We start from the raw sequence: 18,412 nt of genomic DNA, 5'->3' as shown, positions 1-18,412 counted from the left end.
CTTCCAAGCATGCACACAAATTAAATGCATACTCTGTTTGTGAAAAGCATTTACAAAATGCATACGTGAAAATTAATAAACACATATTGAAAAAAGTTTACTTGTGCTTAGTCAGTATGCCAGTAAAGGTCACATTATGGCACTCAATGGAGTTTTTGTCTCCCAAAAGAAAGAGTCGATTCTGAACGGCCTGAATCAGTAATTCCAGTCTCACTTTCTGTAACTCATTTGCATAATGTCAGCCTATGCTCTTGATTGGCTGAACAGCGTCTCTTAGCTCCGCCCTCAAACACTGTAGTGTATCTGAGACTGGAAGAGTTTGGTTCGTGTTGTTCGTGTCGAGAAGACGCTGTTTTCTGCTGACAAAGCAAATCCACTTTGATGATATTGATACGGTGAAACCCACGCCATCGTTACTGTTCGTATCACTGTGTATCAAGAGTGGAGATTCAGATATGATAATGAGCGTTTGCTTTCTGACCAATCACAGCAGACTGGACCATCTGACCAATCAGAGCAGAGCAGCTCTCAGAGAGGCGGGGTTTAGTGAGACTGAATCTTCTACACTCAAAATATTTATCATTCCTATATAATATACCTAATTATGCTATTTTAAAGCAGCAAAACCTAGTCAAAACCCTCATCCTGAACACTTTAGGATATGGGATATATATTATGTCAATACAAAAACTTTTAAACGTCATCATGCATTTCTACGGTGAGCAAAGAGATGATGATTTCTCCATTCTAAAGTAAAGTCTTCAAACGTTCTCCCGGTATTCCTGTAAAATCAATGGAAGCTGCAGACACTCAGAGCTAGTGTTTATGTTCAGTGTGATTGTAGAAACAGGCGTTTGCTGTGGATTTGTTCAATCCGAGGTAAATCAGGCCATTTCAAACCTTAAATAATAGACCGGGTAAGAGTGTGCGGGACGTCTTGCATCAGTCTCCTGGAGTTTCGGCTCATTCCTCCTTAAAAGCTTTCATCTCCAGCGGAGTCAGACAATAGCAGACGTGATACGGATGGATTCTCTCAGATCCACTTCTGCGATGCGAGATAAAGCACTAAATGACCAGCTACTATTCGGACTTACGCACCATTTAACATGGAGAGCGTTTGACCTTGAGGGAAAGAACTTCCTGCTTTTCCAAGTGGAAGCTGATTGGTTGAATGAATTGTTTCAGAAGGCATATAAATAACAGTCTAATTTCCCCCTTAAATGCCAGGAAAATCAAATTAGTTTTTTCACAATATGCAGTTGTATGTGTGTGACTGACGTCATATTGAGTCTTTCAGGAATCTGGTCTAATGAACGAGTCTGTTGTTCAATGCAACATTCCGCTTGGTTTCACCAGGTTTTATAATAATATATGATTTATGTGTCAGTCTTTGAAGAGCGCTGACTGCCGTCGATGGAGTCGGTTTGACGGGTCGATTGTTGATATGTGCATGTAGTTTGAGTCCTGTCTGACAGCTCTCAGCGTCCCAGTTTAACACCAGCGATGCCTGGAACCGTCTGCAGTTCCTTCTGTGAAATACTCAAATGCATAGGTGATATAGAATAGAGATGTTCATGCAGATACAAGTTGAATATATATATTATTTGACATTGATTATTGTATTTCTATGTTTAATCACTTTTAATGATATGATAGATATACTATGCTGATGAGGGAGAGGGCAATGTTTTTCTCCTTGTTTTAGCTAATGTTCTTGTTAATTGTTATGATTGTTATAAAAAGAGGGAAGGTATTGTTACTCCTAGTGCATTTGCATATTTTCACATTTGTATGAATATCTCCAATAAATACATATTTACAATTTCTTTTTAATTGTATATACATATATAATATAGGTATAGCAAATATATAAAATATTATAAATATATAATACATGTATTATGTTATAATAATAAAAAAATACATATATTACATTAATATATAATAAATATAAAATAAATGTATTTGTAAAATAAAGATTTAAAATAATGAAAAGGAAAATATTTTTATTTTTAATAATAATTTGTAAATCATTGTTAAATTATAGCCTTAAAATAAATAAGTAAATAAATACATAAAATATGTATTATATATATATATATACAATATAATAAATATAAAATACTTTTATTATTTTAGAATAATAATTTGTAAAATAAATAAAAATATAATAATATATATATATATATATATATATAGAGAGAATAGAACATTTCATTAATTAATATATTGCATATTATATAAAACTATAATATAAATATAAAAATATAAAGTCTATAATTGAGCATTTATTTATATATCAGGTTCTAGGATTAGCCTAAACTGAATCCTGGGAGATGTAGGTCATGACCTTTAACCCATCATGTCTTGATCCTGGTTATGAAGAGAGAGAAGTGAACATGTTTAGTGCACTGATAAGTGTGCATGTGTTGTGTGTGTGTCGGAGGAGCTTGGCTGAGAAAAGAGTCTGTGCATGAAGAGCAAATTAGCATGTTTCGCTCCGCGCCAATAAGCAAATGAGTGTGTGTGTGTGTGTGTGTGTGCATGGATGTAAAAGACTTGGCCTGGATAGATGGGGAAAGAGGGTCAAGGGATTGGTGAGCGGTGAGGTAAAGAGAAGGGAAGAATCCCAGCGAGAGAAAATGAGAGGAACTTGGAAAAAAAAGAGAGCGTACAAAAGACGAGAGAGGAAGATGGACGGCCTTCGCTTCCTTCTAAATAAACCTAGTTTGTGCACGAGCCACACAAACCACACACTCTCTAGGGGTACAGTTTCACATCCCTAATTACAGTGGGTGTAGTGTTACTTACTGGGTCCTGCCAACGATACACACACACACACACACACACACACACACACACACACACACACACACACACACACACACACACACACACACACACACACACACACACCAGGCCACGGAACGGAGTTAAAGTCCTTATGAAGTTCATCAAGCGCAGTCGTGATCAGTTACACTGGTTCACAGCTGATGGTTCGGTAAACACACACTGCAGAGAGAGAGAGTTTTCCTCTAGTTGTGTGTGAGAAGCCAGCGCATTATTCTTCTTTTCTCCTTGAGAATCGAGAATAATGACCTCTTCTGTTCCATCGTCTCGCACATGGTGGGAGTGTGAAGTCATGGAGACCTTGTTAGCTGTCACGAAAGGGACCGCATTTTACTATCACACACACACACACACACACACACACACACACACACACACACACACACACACACACACACACACACACACACACACACACACACACACATTCTAATGCCTTCCCAGAAGTCTACAGTGGTATTGAAGAGAGTATAATCAGTATTGCAGTATAATCCTCCATCTGTGTGTGTGTGTGTGTGTGTGTGTGTGTGTGTGTGTGTGTGTGTGTGTGTGTGTGTGTGTGTGTGCGTGCGTGCGTGCGTGCGTGCGTGCGTGCGTGCGTGCATGTGTCCGTCCCAAAACTGTCCCGAAACAGCTTGCCCTATTTCTCTTCCCACAAGCTCTCTCACTCCGTCTCATTTACATACCCAGTACAATGCGAGTCCCCCTCTTCCCCTTCCCTTGTTTTAAAGAGCCCTGAGAAGTGAGCGAGTGAATGTGGGCCATTCGTTGCTCTCTCTCTCTCTCTCTCTCTCTCTCTCTCTCTCTCTCTCTCTCTCTCTCTCTCTCTCTCTCTCTCTCTCTCACTCACTCCTGGTTTCATCCCTGTCTCGCTCGGCCTTCGAGGCTCCGAGTGCCTTCAGGTTAATCTGTGGAATAGCAGATGCTGGAGATCATTAACCCCACAGAACCTCCTGTGAGCTATTCCTGAGTTTGGCACCTTAGCTTCCCGAACAGCAGAGAAACCAGAGCCGGACCCGATGACGTTCTGGGGAACGTGTCAAGAAATGTTTCTCGAGCATCAGATCATCATATTATGCTGATTTCTGAAGGATCATGTGACACTGAAGACTGCAGTAATGATGCTGAAAATTCAGGAATAAATTACATGTTACTATATAAACTGCTTTTTTACCATATTCCTGTATTTTTGATCAAATACGTTTTGAACAGTAGGCGCAGAATTTAATAATCTGACTCAAAGGTGTGTTGTTTATTAAAACTTACCACATTAATATTCAGTTGAACTCAGGCGTGCCACTCAGCATATTCTGGCAATTTTAATTTACAATAGCTTCAAACATGCTGTCAAATTATATATTACAAGTAAAAATATCACACAAATGTTGAAGCTATTTCTGTACTGATGCACGACAATTATCTGTTATGAATAAATCATAGCATTTTGCTCATATTCATCCATTTCAAATACAGTAAATAATATATTTTTTAAATAAATTAACGTTTTTAAAGTTTTATAAATTATAAAAATGTTATATAAAAAAAATATATAAAACATTTTACACAGTTATTTATAAAAAAAAAAAGACATGGAATATGTTTGTTATCCTTTTCCTGCTAGAGTACTTGTTTTATAAATTAAAAAATATATATAAAAAATATAAAAAAATATTAATTTATAAAAAACAATTATATATTAAAAAATAAAATAAAACATTTTACACTTTATGAAATAAATAAAATAAGAAATGACATGAAATACGTTCATGTTATCTTTTTCCTGCTAGAGTACTTGTTTTATCAATTTTCAAAATATATATATAAACATATTTATTTAAAAAAAAAAAACAATTATATATTTATTTTTTAAAATTATAAAAAAATAGTTATTTATACAAAATATAAAATAAAAAATGACTTGAAATATCTTAATGTTATCCTTTTCCTGCTAGAGTAGTTTTATAAATGATAAATTATATTAAAAAATATTAATTTATATAAAAAACAATTATATATTTATTTTTTAAAAATGATAAAACATTTTATACAGTTATTTATCAAATAAATCATATAAATTAAATAAAAAATGACATGAAATATGCTAATGTTATCCTTTTCCTGCTAGAGTAGTTTTATAAATTATAAATAATATTTAAAATATATTAATTTTATATAAAAAACAATTATATATTTATTTTTAAAAAATGATAAAACATTTTATACAGTTATTTATAAAATAAATCATATAAATTAAATAAAAAATTACATGAAATATGTTCATGTTATCCTTTTTCTGTAAGTTGCTAAATTATCAAGATACAAAATTATACGATACTACATCTTATGTCATATATAAAATATTTTGGGGTCTAATTTTCATGCTAAAATGTCATCATGAAACTCTCAATCCGCCGTTCCTGCTACAATCCTCCCTGCCAGTGAATATAAAGCACACTTCTCCTGCTCAGACCTCCACGATGCAAACCGCCATGCTCATTCCAGTAGAAATAAAGTATTTCATGAATGCTTGACTTCCTCACATGGACCAGGACCACCGAACACCGGTATATTGCTAAGAAGTTTGGCTAAGTTTGTTCCCTGAACCTGTCGAGTGGAACAAATGAACACATTCATCCACCACAAACCAAGAGCAAACAAGCCCGAAGCCGTTCAACAGTTCGAGACGTTTATTCGCTCCGCTCCTTTAAGGCCAACGCTGGATTTCATACACATTCCCTGTGTTAGTTCCTCCCTTCCTTACACATATTTCTTCTGTCTCCTCATCCAAAATCTGTTTAACTCCACTGGGTCATGTGTGCATTACAAAACAATTTAGAAATGTGTGGTTTGACTCGCAGAACAGCTGAGACAGGACTGTACTATCAAGCATACTTTTATTTACAGTCCTCTGAGAATAATTCAAGTTTTGAATGTCATTCAAAAGCTTTTGGTGTCATTAAACACGAGCAGTGTAAACTGATCTTAGCTAAGCCCCGCCTTCAAATGTCACTGACCAATCCTGCCTTAGCAACTGTTTCCATGCGCATTCTCTCTCTCAAGCTTTTGCTCTTTTCTAATGTAAGTCTACGGTGGATCTGCATGTTCACTTTTAAATGCAAAAATTACATTTTAAATTGAAGTTTGTCAGGACTCATGGCTCGACAAAGGCTTGTCTGAAAGTTTTAAAAGCTTCCCAGCAAATTGTATCATGTTGCTAACATGTCTTGGCATGTGACAAACATTATTTAGCATTTTGCTGGCATGTTAACATGTTTTAATAGATTATTAGCATGAATTAGCATGTTGCTAACATGTCTTACCAATTGCTCACATCTTGCTAGCATGTTTTAACTCTTTGCTAACATGTTTTACTGACAATCATGGAAATATTAATTCATATTTGGTGTTCTGTAAAGCTAGCTACAGTAACCAAGGGGGGCGGGGCTTAGTGAAAGCGCATTCATTCCGCTCATGTTTCATGAATGAGAAATGTTGAGTCAAAGTCTCTTTAAACCATAGACTGTAAAAGAACATGGATGAAGTGTGTGTGACGTCACCCCTAGTGTTTCTGAAGAGCATTTATGAAGCCCAAAGTGGGCAGAGCCGGCTGTCGCCATCTTGGCAGCGCTTCCCCCCCGGATAACCGAAAATGTGCAGCGAGGCGGATTAGCTGAGGTGACGTGACGCTAACAGACAGCAGACAAACGGCTAGTAGTGACATCAGCGGAAATCCAGCTGTCACTCAAGTGGCCACGCCCTTAATTATGCAGAACTTTAAGGCTCAATATAATTTAAACGGATGATTTGTAAAAAAAATTCACCGCCCCTCACAGTCGTCATGAAGGGCAACATTAGCTGTATAGACCAAAACCACGTTTTGCACCAGGCTGTAAACATGTTTTTTTCTTCTGTAAAGTTGGGCATTTTAACATGGGGGTCTATGGGATTGACTCTCTTCTGCAGCCGTTCTCTAGTGGCCAGTTGATGAACTGCAGTTTAAGTCACTTCAGTGTTGAATTCAAGAGAGAGACAGGAAGGTTGCCGCTTGGTTTAAACACATGTATGATGTATGACATGATCCCAAGAGAACACTTGATACATGTTGAGCGTTATTCACTCCTGACTCTGTTACATCAGTAACCGATAGCAGCGTCTCGTGTTCAACACTGACTCACAGAAACCAGAAACTCACCTCTCATACTCCCGGTTATCCCGGTCACACCGCGCGTCCTTGTGCTTCTCCCAGTCCTTCCCGTGGCGACACGTGGTGAGGGACACGATGTCCTTCCCGTTGTGGATGTGATGCAGAGCGTTACGAGTGTCCGATCCGATGCCCGTCAAGTAACGTTTCCCTTTAAACATCAACAAGTACTTCCGGCGCGGCGGGACGGTGTTGCGCACTAGCCATCCGCGCTCGCCGCCCTTCTGAGGGTGTTCTTTAGAAAACAACGGGATTGACACGTCAAATCCCGGTCGGAAGTGCTCCGTATTCAAGCTTGCTTTTGCTAAGATAGCCTGTCCCATGTTAAATCCCAGATCCTCGGTGTAATTCGGCCAAGTTCCGGAATAAAGGTTAAAGATGACATGATTCCTCCCGTCGTTCCAGAGCGGATATCCGCGAATCCGTTCGTCTACGTTGGGAACGAACTGTGTCGATAGCTGATCCCGATCAAGCGTATCGATTCCCAACACGAATAGACACGCTTCCCGAGGATCCGACGTGTAGTAACGCGACTCCGCCACCGAGGTGAGGATTTTCCGATAGCTTTCCGACACTCGTTCGTTCTTCTCCGGCGGATAGATATAGACCCGAAAGGCGCTTAGGGCTTGACATCGCGCGAAATCGAAGCATGTTTCCATCCTGCACCGACTGTCCTTATAGATCCCGGTCCACGCTTGCCGTCGCTGCCGAGGCGAGTCTCCCGGTCCTCCGTCATTTAAAAGCTCGGCGTGTTCAGCGAATCCCGGGAGAAGATCCCGATCTAGCCAGTCTGGCCACGGCCGCACACCCTCTCCTCTCCTATACGCGAGGAAACCCAGGAGCCGGTCCTGTAGGTAATACAGCAGAAGCCAGCAGAACGAGCACAAGCCCAGAAGCACGTACTTCTTCCGGGCCTGCATGAGTCTCTCAGCCTCGGAGCGCCGGAGCCGATCCGGGATCGTCAGCGGGACCGAGACGAGCGGGACAACAGGGGCCGAAGCTCCAGCATTGCTCCGATCTCCACCTGTCCATCAATGCTAACCTCTAGCCTCTGTTCACTGAAAAAAAATATGATCAATAAGTTATTACAACATATGTGTTTACATTGCTTTAAAGGTGCAGTGTGTAATTGTTAGCGGCATCTAGTGGTGAGTTTGTGAATTGCACCCAACAGAAGTTACGGTGGCCGACAGGAAGTGATGTCGTCGTCTGAGACAGCAGAGAGTAGCCAGTTAAGCAATGAGGTTTCATTACAAAGATAAATTAAAAAATTAGGTTTACTTAATTATTCAGTAAAACAAATGTTATAGTGAATATTATTGTAACTTGTTCATCATTGTGTCAGTGTTTTATTCGCTGGCTTTAGCTGAAGCTTCTTATCACGAAGAACAACATAGTGAGGAAACGCGTTTGTCCGTTCAGGGCCACCGTAGAAACATGTCGATGTAAGGAGACCCGCAGTGTGTGTTGATAAGATCTTTATACACCACTGAAAACATAGTTATGATTATGATATTACATTTCTGTCAACAGATCCTCCAAAATATTACACACTGCACCTTTAACTAATTTTTTTAATTTCAATGAACTTAAGATTTTAAGGTAACCAGGTTACTTACTTTTTTAAGTTAAACCAACAAAAATGTTTTACAGTGTGTTCACCGCGTCCGCTGGAAGTGTCTTCTCTCTCGGTGGTCCTTCTCTCTGCATGGCTCAGTGAATCCCCTCTGTGGAGAATCGAGAGCACACACTTCAGTACACAGCCTTCTGTTCGTTTATATCCACACACACCCGACAGAGTCAAACACACGAGAACGTTACAGAGCGAGCAGTGCATCACGGATGGCAGCGCAGTGAACTATGAAAGGACATACAGTCAAACCAAAAATGATTCAGTCACCAGATATAATTTAAAAAAAATTTTTACTAGTGTGTGCAGGACACTATAGTCATTTAGTTAAGTGAGGAGAGCAAAATAAAGTAAACTGTGACATATTATTCCCAAAAATTATTCATACAGTGTTAAATTTATACAAATTTGGGACCAAAAATGATTGGGACACTTTGAGCTGATCATGTTTAGCTGAAGTGTTTTGTCTTTAATTGCTAATGCTCTTTTTACACACAGACTGAACACAATGAAGCATTGCTTGGTGATTGGTTGAGCTAAACTGGTATTATCTAATTGTGTAGTTAAATTTAACAGCTGACAGATATTCAACATAATTCATGTGTGAAACAGTCTAACAGAAGGATGGACAAAACCAGTCAAATATCAACTGAGTTCATAACTTTGTCATATTTTAATACCATTTTCTAAACTATAGCGAATAAACTGTGATAATGTGAGAAATGTTGAAGGTGTCTGAATACGTTTTGGTTTGACTGTGTTTCGTGCGTCACAAGTAGTGCATTTAAAAAAAAGCAGTGGTTGAAAACTGAACACGACTACCAGAACAGTCAATATTTCCATGCAATTAAGGCAATAAAATGTGCATTGCATTACGTGACAAAGTATTCAATAAGTAGCATTTTAAAGAAAAACACCATTTTATGAAATTATTTTAAATGGGAAAACAATGTTCAAAATGAGGACAAAATGTTTTGATATTGCGTTATCTTGAGAGATTTATAATGGACATCATACATCCGTTAAAAACTGACAAAATGTAAAAAATATTGTTGGTTTAACTTTAAAGTAAGTTACTTGTTTTTTTTTGTTTTTTTTTTGTTAATGCAATGAAGGAGATTGATTTAATCAATGGAAACTCAAAATATTATGTAATCTGAACCGCAGTAATTATCTAAATTGATTTGACAAAAGATAACAAATAATGAAAATCATTAATAAGTCATTAAAAAAGGCTCAGAAATTTAAATTTTATTGAATTACATACTAAAGTGAAATACTGCATGATAATGACACAATTTGTTAAAGATTTTGAAAGCCTATTGCGTAGTTGTGCTTGTTGTGTTTGTGATGACGCAGTGGAACCAGGCTCTCATACAAAAGAAATTATGAACACATGCAAAACAAGAGAACCAATGAAATATTAATAACTGATTATGTTGCAGTCGATGTATGCTTGTTGTTTTTCAATGTAAAGTAAAATAACACCTGTAGCTGTAATAATCATTTTGTCGGATAAACACCTCAAACAAATGCAGTGTTTCGTTCTTCCCTCATATTTAAAATACATAAACAAACAAATTTTGATGGTTTAATCATACTTGTCGGGTCATTAAAAACAAATATCCCCTCCGCTACTGTACACAAAAGGCCAGTTCACAGCTTTAACAGAAGTTAACAAAGCTAAGCAGTGAGTTTCAAGTAATCATCATCATCATCAGACTTTATGAGGCCATGCTTGATTTAAAACGGCTGAATTTAGTCTTGTGGTGTGAGTCGGTTGTGTTGTTTTCACACACACACACGCACACACACACACACACACACACACACACACACACACACACACACACACACACACACACACACACACACACACACACACACACTGCTGCAGTGTTTGCAGTGAACATGCTGAACATGAGCTGGGTTTGATAGCATCTCCACATGAAGAAGTGAAAAATAATGCAGCTTTAGTAACCCTGAACGGAGAGCGAGAGCCGAGACTGAGCTTCTGTACGGCTAGTTTGTTTGCTTTGCCGAGAAGCACGCAGTGGTTTTGAAGGGGAGGTGTTTGTCTGTGTGTATGTGTGTGTGTGTGTGTGTGTGTGTGTGTGTGTGTGTGTGTGTGTGTGTGTGTGTGTGTGTGTGTGTGTGTGTGTGTGTGTGTGTGTGTGTGTGTGTGTGTGTGTGTGTGTGTGTGTGTGTGTGTGTGTGTGTGTGTGTGTGTGTGTGTGTGTGTGTGTGTGTGTGTGTGTGTGAAGCTCAGTGTTTCGACTGCCAGCATACACACAAAGACAGCTTTCAGGTCTCACCTGCTCTTCTCTACCTCTGCTGAATTCCTCTAGAGTTTCTCTCTTATCTCTTTACGGAGTCTGACCGAGCGCAAACTAATCTAAAGCTCTGAAGAATATAAAGGGCCTGTGTGTGTGTGTTCTGCATGCGCACTTATGGAGATGCATTACTAATATGTGACATGGAGAATATGATGTTAAACGCAGTGAGCGTGTGTGTGATCACGGAGACCTGCGTTTTCACGGGAAAGCTCTCCTCAGAAACACTGCAGGCCAAGCACATATTTATCAGGAAACAGATGCGCAGGATTTTCATTACAAGCTGCTCATTATTAATGCATGAATCCCTCAGTTAGGACATTGATTTCCCTTCTTGCCTTTCATTTGGCTCTTTATGCCTCACAGGTGAAGTTAATCTCAATTTGAACTAATCTCGAAAATGAACTGGAACTGCAGTTTAGATTTTCATTTGCATCAGGATCAATATATAGCCTATATATACTGTATATATATATATATATAGAGAGAGAGAGAGAGAGAGAGAGAGAGATTATATACTCGTGTAATATAGTTCTATACTGTATATATATATACTATATATACATACAACATATATATGTATATTTATTTTGTGATGTCAGAAGGGGATATTTGTTTTTAATGACCCTAAAGTTCAATATGAGGGAGAAACAAAATGCTAAAATTATTTGGGCTAAAAGGCAAACTACAGCGACAGGTTTTATTTTACTATGTAAAACAAAATGCATAGAAAAAACAAAAAAGCTGACATGAAAAAGCACATTGACTACAACATTTTCAGTTATTAATATTTCATTGGTTCTCTTGTTTTTGCATGTGTTCATCATCTCTTTGTATGAGAGCCTGGACAAAAATGTATGTCGCACAATTTGTCATGTTTCACTGCATTATTAATATCACAAATAAAACAGGCACAACTCCGCAATATGCTTACAAAATCTTTAACAAATAACAAATATATAATTCTTTTTTATTATTTGTATTAAACCGAGGACTAACACACCTCTAAGAGAAAGCTCAGGTCGCTCTGCCAAGATCCTCCGACCGCAATAGAATAACTTTCTTCCGGCTGCACATAAAAAATTTAATGAAATGTCAAAATGATAACTCATATAGAAGCATATAGCTGCAAAAAGTTCCTGTACTTTCCCCCCCACAAAACAACAACGGCACGCAGCGAAACACCAGATAAAGACAGCGAACTGAAATGCAGATTAAAAATAAAAAAATGTAGTAATTGCAAAGTAAAAATATATATTTTTTGCAGTTAAATACATCTGTGTTTTGCCGTAAACAATGCTGGGTTGCCTTAACCCAATTTTCGGTCAAATATGGACAAACCCAAACGGTGCGTTAAAATGTAATTTAAAAATGTAACCCAATGGCTGGGTTTGTCCACATTTGACCCATAGTTGGGTTGAAACCACCCAGCATATTTTAGAGTGTATTTTCTTCTTTGCAACTCATTTTGTCTGCATATAATGCTCAAATAAATGATTTTTTGTCTGTTTTTATGTCTGTTTTTCCCTCGTTCCCAAATCCTGCATCTGCTGACAGAAGGAACTGTTCTCTCTCTCTCTCTATCTTCCTCATCCATCAGCTCACTGTAAGTCTGCGACACTCGTCCCGTACATCACAGCGGGTTGAGGATTCAGAAACGGGCCGGAGGCGTGTAATGAGATCGAGATGCGATGGCATATTGCTCAATCACCCGACAGAAAACAGCTGAATAAGTGAACACAGTCTTCCAAACTTTCAGTGATCTGTCTTCTGGACACTTCATTAGCTTTCTCAGAACGAGTGTGTTCCACTTGGGGAAAGTACGGGCGAGTCTCTTCGACTGTTGGCAGTGTTCGCGTGGAGAAGGACAGCGAGCAGGTGATGGAGCAGTTGTACGCCGCGTGTGTCGGTTTCTCACATGACGAGTGTGTGACAGCTGGACGTGGAGCTTATCTCCTTCTACAGCGAATAAATCAGAACTGAGCTAAAAAACCCAGCTTAGAGAACATGTCATCCTTACACATCAAAACTGCACTGTTTATATTAGCATATTCTGTTGCTTTGAAAGGTCAGAAGTGTGGCTTTCTGCACTAAATAACGCTGAACTGCTTCTCAAACGCTTCGCTATCTGCCATTGGTCAGTTCCGTCCCCAAATGTTGCTGTCTCTCCAAAGCTTTGTTAGCCAACTATGACCGCAAGGTGCATTGAATTGTGTTAGTAACGACAGAACTTACATAGACCTAAAAAAAAAGTTGTCTCTGCATATTAAGAGGAAATGAGAGTGCCTTGAATCGCACAGCATTATTTAATGTGTTGATGTCATTTCCACTGAAACAGGAAGACAGGGTGGGGCATATCGGACAGCCCCTCCCCTTTTTTGAAATAGCCAATAGCATTCGTTTATATCACAGCTCGGCCAGAGCCGTTGATCTCGGGAAAGCCGCAGTTTCCTCCTAATCTCCTCCATATCTCTTTAAAATATAATTCTGTGCAGAATTCAAATGGATCCGATATGTTTTCTGGTCTTCAGCGACTCAATCATATGATTGATATGATATATTGATATGATTCTGTGTGTCGTGTCTCTGGACTGGAGCTGTGGTGGTTAAAGTGACACTGACGTGAAACCAGACTTCATTCGCTCCAATGGAAAGCATATTAAAGGTGCTCTAAGCGATGTCACGCGTTTTTTAGGCCAAAACATTTTTTGTCACATACAGCAAACATCTCCTCACTATCCGTTAGCTGCCTGTCCCCTGAACACACTGTAAAGACACGCGGTCTCTGTAGACACCACAGGCTCCACAAACGGCAACAAAAACAAACTGGGCCAGCCTGGACCACGAAACACAACAAACTGTTCCAGGCAATAACTGGCAAGAAGTATTTGAGGGTGGGGTTTGGGGGGTTAGTGCGCATACACAGGAGAGAGGAGAGAGAAGCATGAAGAGGGAAGTTTGAATTATGGCCGACACACGACCAAAGAGACGACGTTCCGATGAACAAATTGCAAAGAAGAGGGACAAGGATAAGGAACGCGCGAAGTACCGAATTTACATCGGAAAAACCTTCGAAAGGTGGGAGAACTCGGCCGGCAGAAGGGCTTCCAATCAGACACTCAGGTTCCTCTGTTTTTGCAGAACAGGTAAATCCATTTTTCTTTCTAAACTGACGTTCATGTTCGCCAAACCAACACAAGGATGTAATTAGCTAGAACTATGCAGTAAGCATTAACTTTGGTGAATACATCATATATGTTTCTAGCAGCTAGCGATCAATCTCTGTTGTAAATGATCAAGCAAATTCACAGTAGGGCGATAATTTGTGTGAATGATTGTTTTCACCCACTGTTTGTAATGGATTTTAATGTTCATTTATAGGCTTTTGACAACTTTGACTAAATTTGTTTACGCCGCCGCCGTTGTTTATGCTCACTGGGAAATGCGAAGCTAACGTTATCTTGCTATTATTGCGTCCTTGTATGGTTATAGTTATAACCTCAGGTGGCGAAATGGTTTTAAGATAATGTTTCTCTTTTTCTGCATTCTGTTCTGCAATATATAAAGGCATTTATCTAACTTGGCGACATTACACATTGAATGAAGTATCAGTAAAACTCAACTTTGTTTGTAGTGACTACTTTGACTTTCCTTTATGCCGGAAGGGAGGGGAGGAGGGAGGAGACGGGATGAGGAGGAGGGGGAGGGAGGAGACGGGGAGGAGATGGGATGAGGAGGAGGGAGGAGACGGGATGAGGAGGAGGGGGAGGGAGGAGACGGGGAGGAGATGGGATGAGGAGGAGGGGGAGGGAGGAGACGGGGAGGAGATGGGATGAGGAGGAGGGAGGAGGGAGGAGACGGGATGAGGAGGAGGGAGGAGACGGGATGAGGAGGAGGGATGAGGAGGAGGGAGGAGACGGGATGAGATGGGATGAGGAGGAGGGAGGAGACAGAATGATGAGGAGGGAGGAGGGAGGGGACGGGATGAGGAGGAGGGAGGAGACGGGATGAAGAGGAGGGAGGGTCTAGCTAGCCTCCGTTTTGTTTGACAACAATTCGAACGTCAACAAGAAGTTACGTCTCCCGACATCGCTTAGAGCAGCTTTAACTCTGTCTGAATCGTTCCCTATTCCCCTTTATAGTGCACTATGTGCCATTTCAAGACTTGTACATTGTTGCAAAACAACTGTTTCAAATAAACATTGTTCCTTTGAAGTTTCTATGCATTCAATTTTGTATTTATCAAAAATGTGTGAGTTTCCACAAAAATATGAAGCAGCAGCACAACTGTTTTCAACACTGATAATAATCAGAAATGTTTCTTGAGCAGCGAAATCTGCATATTAGAATGATTTCCGAAGGATCGTGAAAAGATTTAAATAGAAAAAATACTTTAAATTCAGTTACTGTATTACTGCAATTGTCCAAATAAATAATAACTTCAGACAATTCTCATTAAAGGGATAGTTCACTCAAAAATGAAAATTGTGTCATCACTTACTCAACCTCGTGTTGTTCTAAATCTGTATGGGTTTCTCTGTTCTGCTGAACACAAAAGAAGATATTTTGAAGAATGTCGGTAACCAAACAGTTGATGGACCCCATTGACTTCCATAGTATTTTTTTTTTCCCCACTATGGAAGTCAATGGGGTCCATCAACTGTTTGGTTACCGACATTCTTCAAAATATCTTCTTTTGTGTTCAGCAGAACAGAGAAACCCATACAGATTTAGAACAACACGAGGTTGAGTAAGTGATGACACAATTTTCATTTTTGAGTGAACTATCCCTTTAAACCCCAAACTTTTCTTTCTTTTTGTATGCCGGAAAAGCACACATAGTTTATTTATTATTATTTATTATTTATACTTATTTATTTTAGACTTAGAGGACACTATGTGAAGGGAACGTCTTCGTTAGGCGATTTAGTGTTAAGATTTTTGCTCATTAACACTCCAGTTAAGACGTTTCCCTCGCTTGATGTTGTTCAGATGATTAGTCCAACATCCGTAACCACTAGTTATAGCAGCACTGGGCCAGTGGCACTAGTGTTATCGACTGGTTATGGCAGCACTAGGCCAGTGGCACTAGTGTTATCGACTGGTTATGGCAGCACTAGGCCAGTGGCACTAGTGTTATCGACTGGTTATAGCAGCACTAGGCCAGTGGCACTAGTGTTATCGACTGGTTATGGCAGACTTCTTCTCTGTTTTATAGCTTCAGCTGCCCTGAATTGCAGCGTGTAAAAATAATGTTAGCGGCAGCTGATGCTGGAGAAACACAAACGATGCGGTGAGGTGGGAGAGCCGGAGTTAAAATTAAACCTGAAACTCTGTCATTACAGGTCGACTGAGACTGATGGGCCGTCGGCTCTGGCTTCGGAGAAAACACAGACCCGGATCAACAGAGTCAGTGTAATTTCAGAGCCGAGGATGTTTAAGAAAAATCTGACATGATGTTCTGCGCTAATCTCTCACGTAAAGCCAGGATTGGCAGATTGAGAAGATGTTTGGGTTGCTGTGTAAAGGTGGTTATTATGATGATGATGATGGCTGCATCTTTCTGAACACCCGCTGCGTGCTTCATGTGTTAATTTATGGACAACAATAATTACCAGCAGGCTTGATTAATTATGTCTAAACAATATGCTCATCGCACACACGCCACGAGGGCTAATTATCCCGACAAACTGGAAAGGCTGGGACAATCTGAGGTTATCATAACCGAATGAGCTTTAAATGTCAAACTGAAAAACATTCTCACGCTCCTCCTTTCTTTCTATGCATTATGTTATATGACTCATAATAGAGCCTGTCAAAAGAGCCGAGATTCCAGACACTATTCCGGTTTTCCCTGCAGGGATTGACGCTGCATTCATGTCACATGACACTCGAAACGACACGAAACAAGAAATCTGTTTAGAAGATTAACCTCTCAGAAAACTCGTCTTCCACACACCCCTCCCAGCTTTCGTCGAGCTCCTGAATCTTAAGCACTTCTCGGTATCTTGGGATCTAATTAAAGAGAGAATTAAAATGCTGTGATGATCCTGATACACCTGTGATATCAGCGGATACACCGAACATCTGATCCACTGTCTACTACACACACTACATACACACTACACACACTACATACACACTACACACACACTACATACACACACACTACTACACCTCTTCATCACAGACTACACACACACTACACACACACTACATACACACTACACCTCTTCAACACACACTTCATCTCTTCAACACACACTTCATCTCTTCAACACACACTTCATCTCTTCAACACACACACTACATACAACTACACCTCTTCATCACAGACTACATACACACTACACACACACTACATACACACTACACACACAATACATACACACACTACACCTCTTCATCACAGACTACACACACACTACATACACACTACACCTCTTCATCACAGACTACACACACACTACACACACACTACATACACACTACACCTCTTCAACACACACTTCATCTCTTCAACACACACTTCATCTCTTCAACACACACACTACATACAACTACACCTCTTCAACACACACTACATACACACTACACACACACACTACATCTCTTCAACACAGACTACACACACACTACATACAACTACACCTCTTCAACACACACTACATACACACTACACACACACACTACATCTCTTCAACACACACTTCATCTCTTCAACACACACTTCATCTCTTCAACACACACACTACATACAACTACACCTCTTCAACACACACTACATACACACTACACACACACACACACACACTACACACACACACTACATCTCTTCAACACACACTGCATACACACTACATACACACTACATCTCTTCAACACACACACTTCATCTCTTCAACACACACACTACATCTCTTCAACACACACACACACACACACACACACACACACACACACACACACACACACACACACACACAACATCTCTTCAACACACACTTCATCTCTTCCACACACACACACTACATCTCTTCTACACACACACACACACACACACACACACACACACACTACATACACAATACACACACACTACATCTCTTCAACACACACACTACATCTCTTCAACACACACACACCACATCTCTTCAACACACACACACACACACACACACACACACACACACACACTACATATCTTCAACACACACACACACACACACACTACATCTCTTCAACACACACACACACACACACACACACACACACACACTACATCTCTTCAACACACACACACACACACACACACACACACACACACTACATCTCTTCAACACACACACACACACACACACACACACACACTACATCTCTTCAACACACACACACACT

General features: G+C 39.7%; 1 protein-coding gene across 2 annotated transcripts in view; it reads right to left on the bottom strand.

Annotated features, from left to right (window-relative positions):
* Positions 1 to 5,193: 5,193 nt before the first annotated feature.
* LOC309510953 (exostosin-1c-like) overlaps positions 5,194 to 18,412 on the bottom strand; it is a 16,517-nt gene continuing 3,298 nt past the window's right edge. For both annotated transcript variants that reach the window (XM_082185974.1, XM_082185975.1), the window contains exons 2-3: positions 8,671 to 8,778; positions 5,194 to 8,109 (exon numbers count right to left, since the gene is read on the bottom strand). In XM_082185974.1, the coding sequence (XP_082042100.1) occupies positions 7,039 to 7,971 (933 nt within the window). In that variant the 5' untranslated portion in view covers positions 7,972 to 8,109; positions 8,671 to 8,778 and the 3' untranslated portion in view covers positions 5,194 to 7,038. The remainder of the gene's footprint in view (positions 8,110 to 8,670; positions 8,779 to 18,412) is intronic.

This window comes from Leuciscus leuciscus, assembly GCF_965113295.1.
Source record: "Leuciscus leuciscus genome assembly, chromosome: 12".
Taxonomy (NCBI): domain Eukaryota; kingdom Metazoa; phylum Chordata; class Actinopteri; order Cypriniformes; family Leuciscidae; genus Leuciscus; species Leuciscus leuciscus.
Note: the sequence above shows the minus strand (reverse complement) of the source record. Positions and strands in the feature narration are given on the sequence as shown.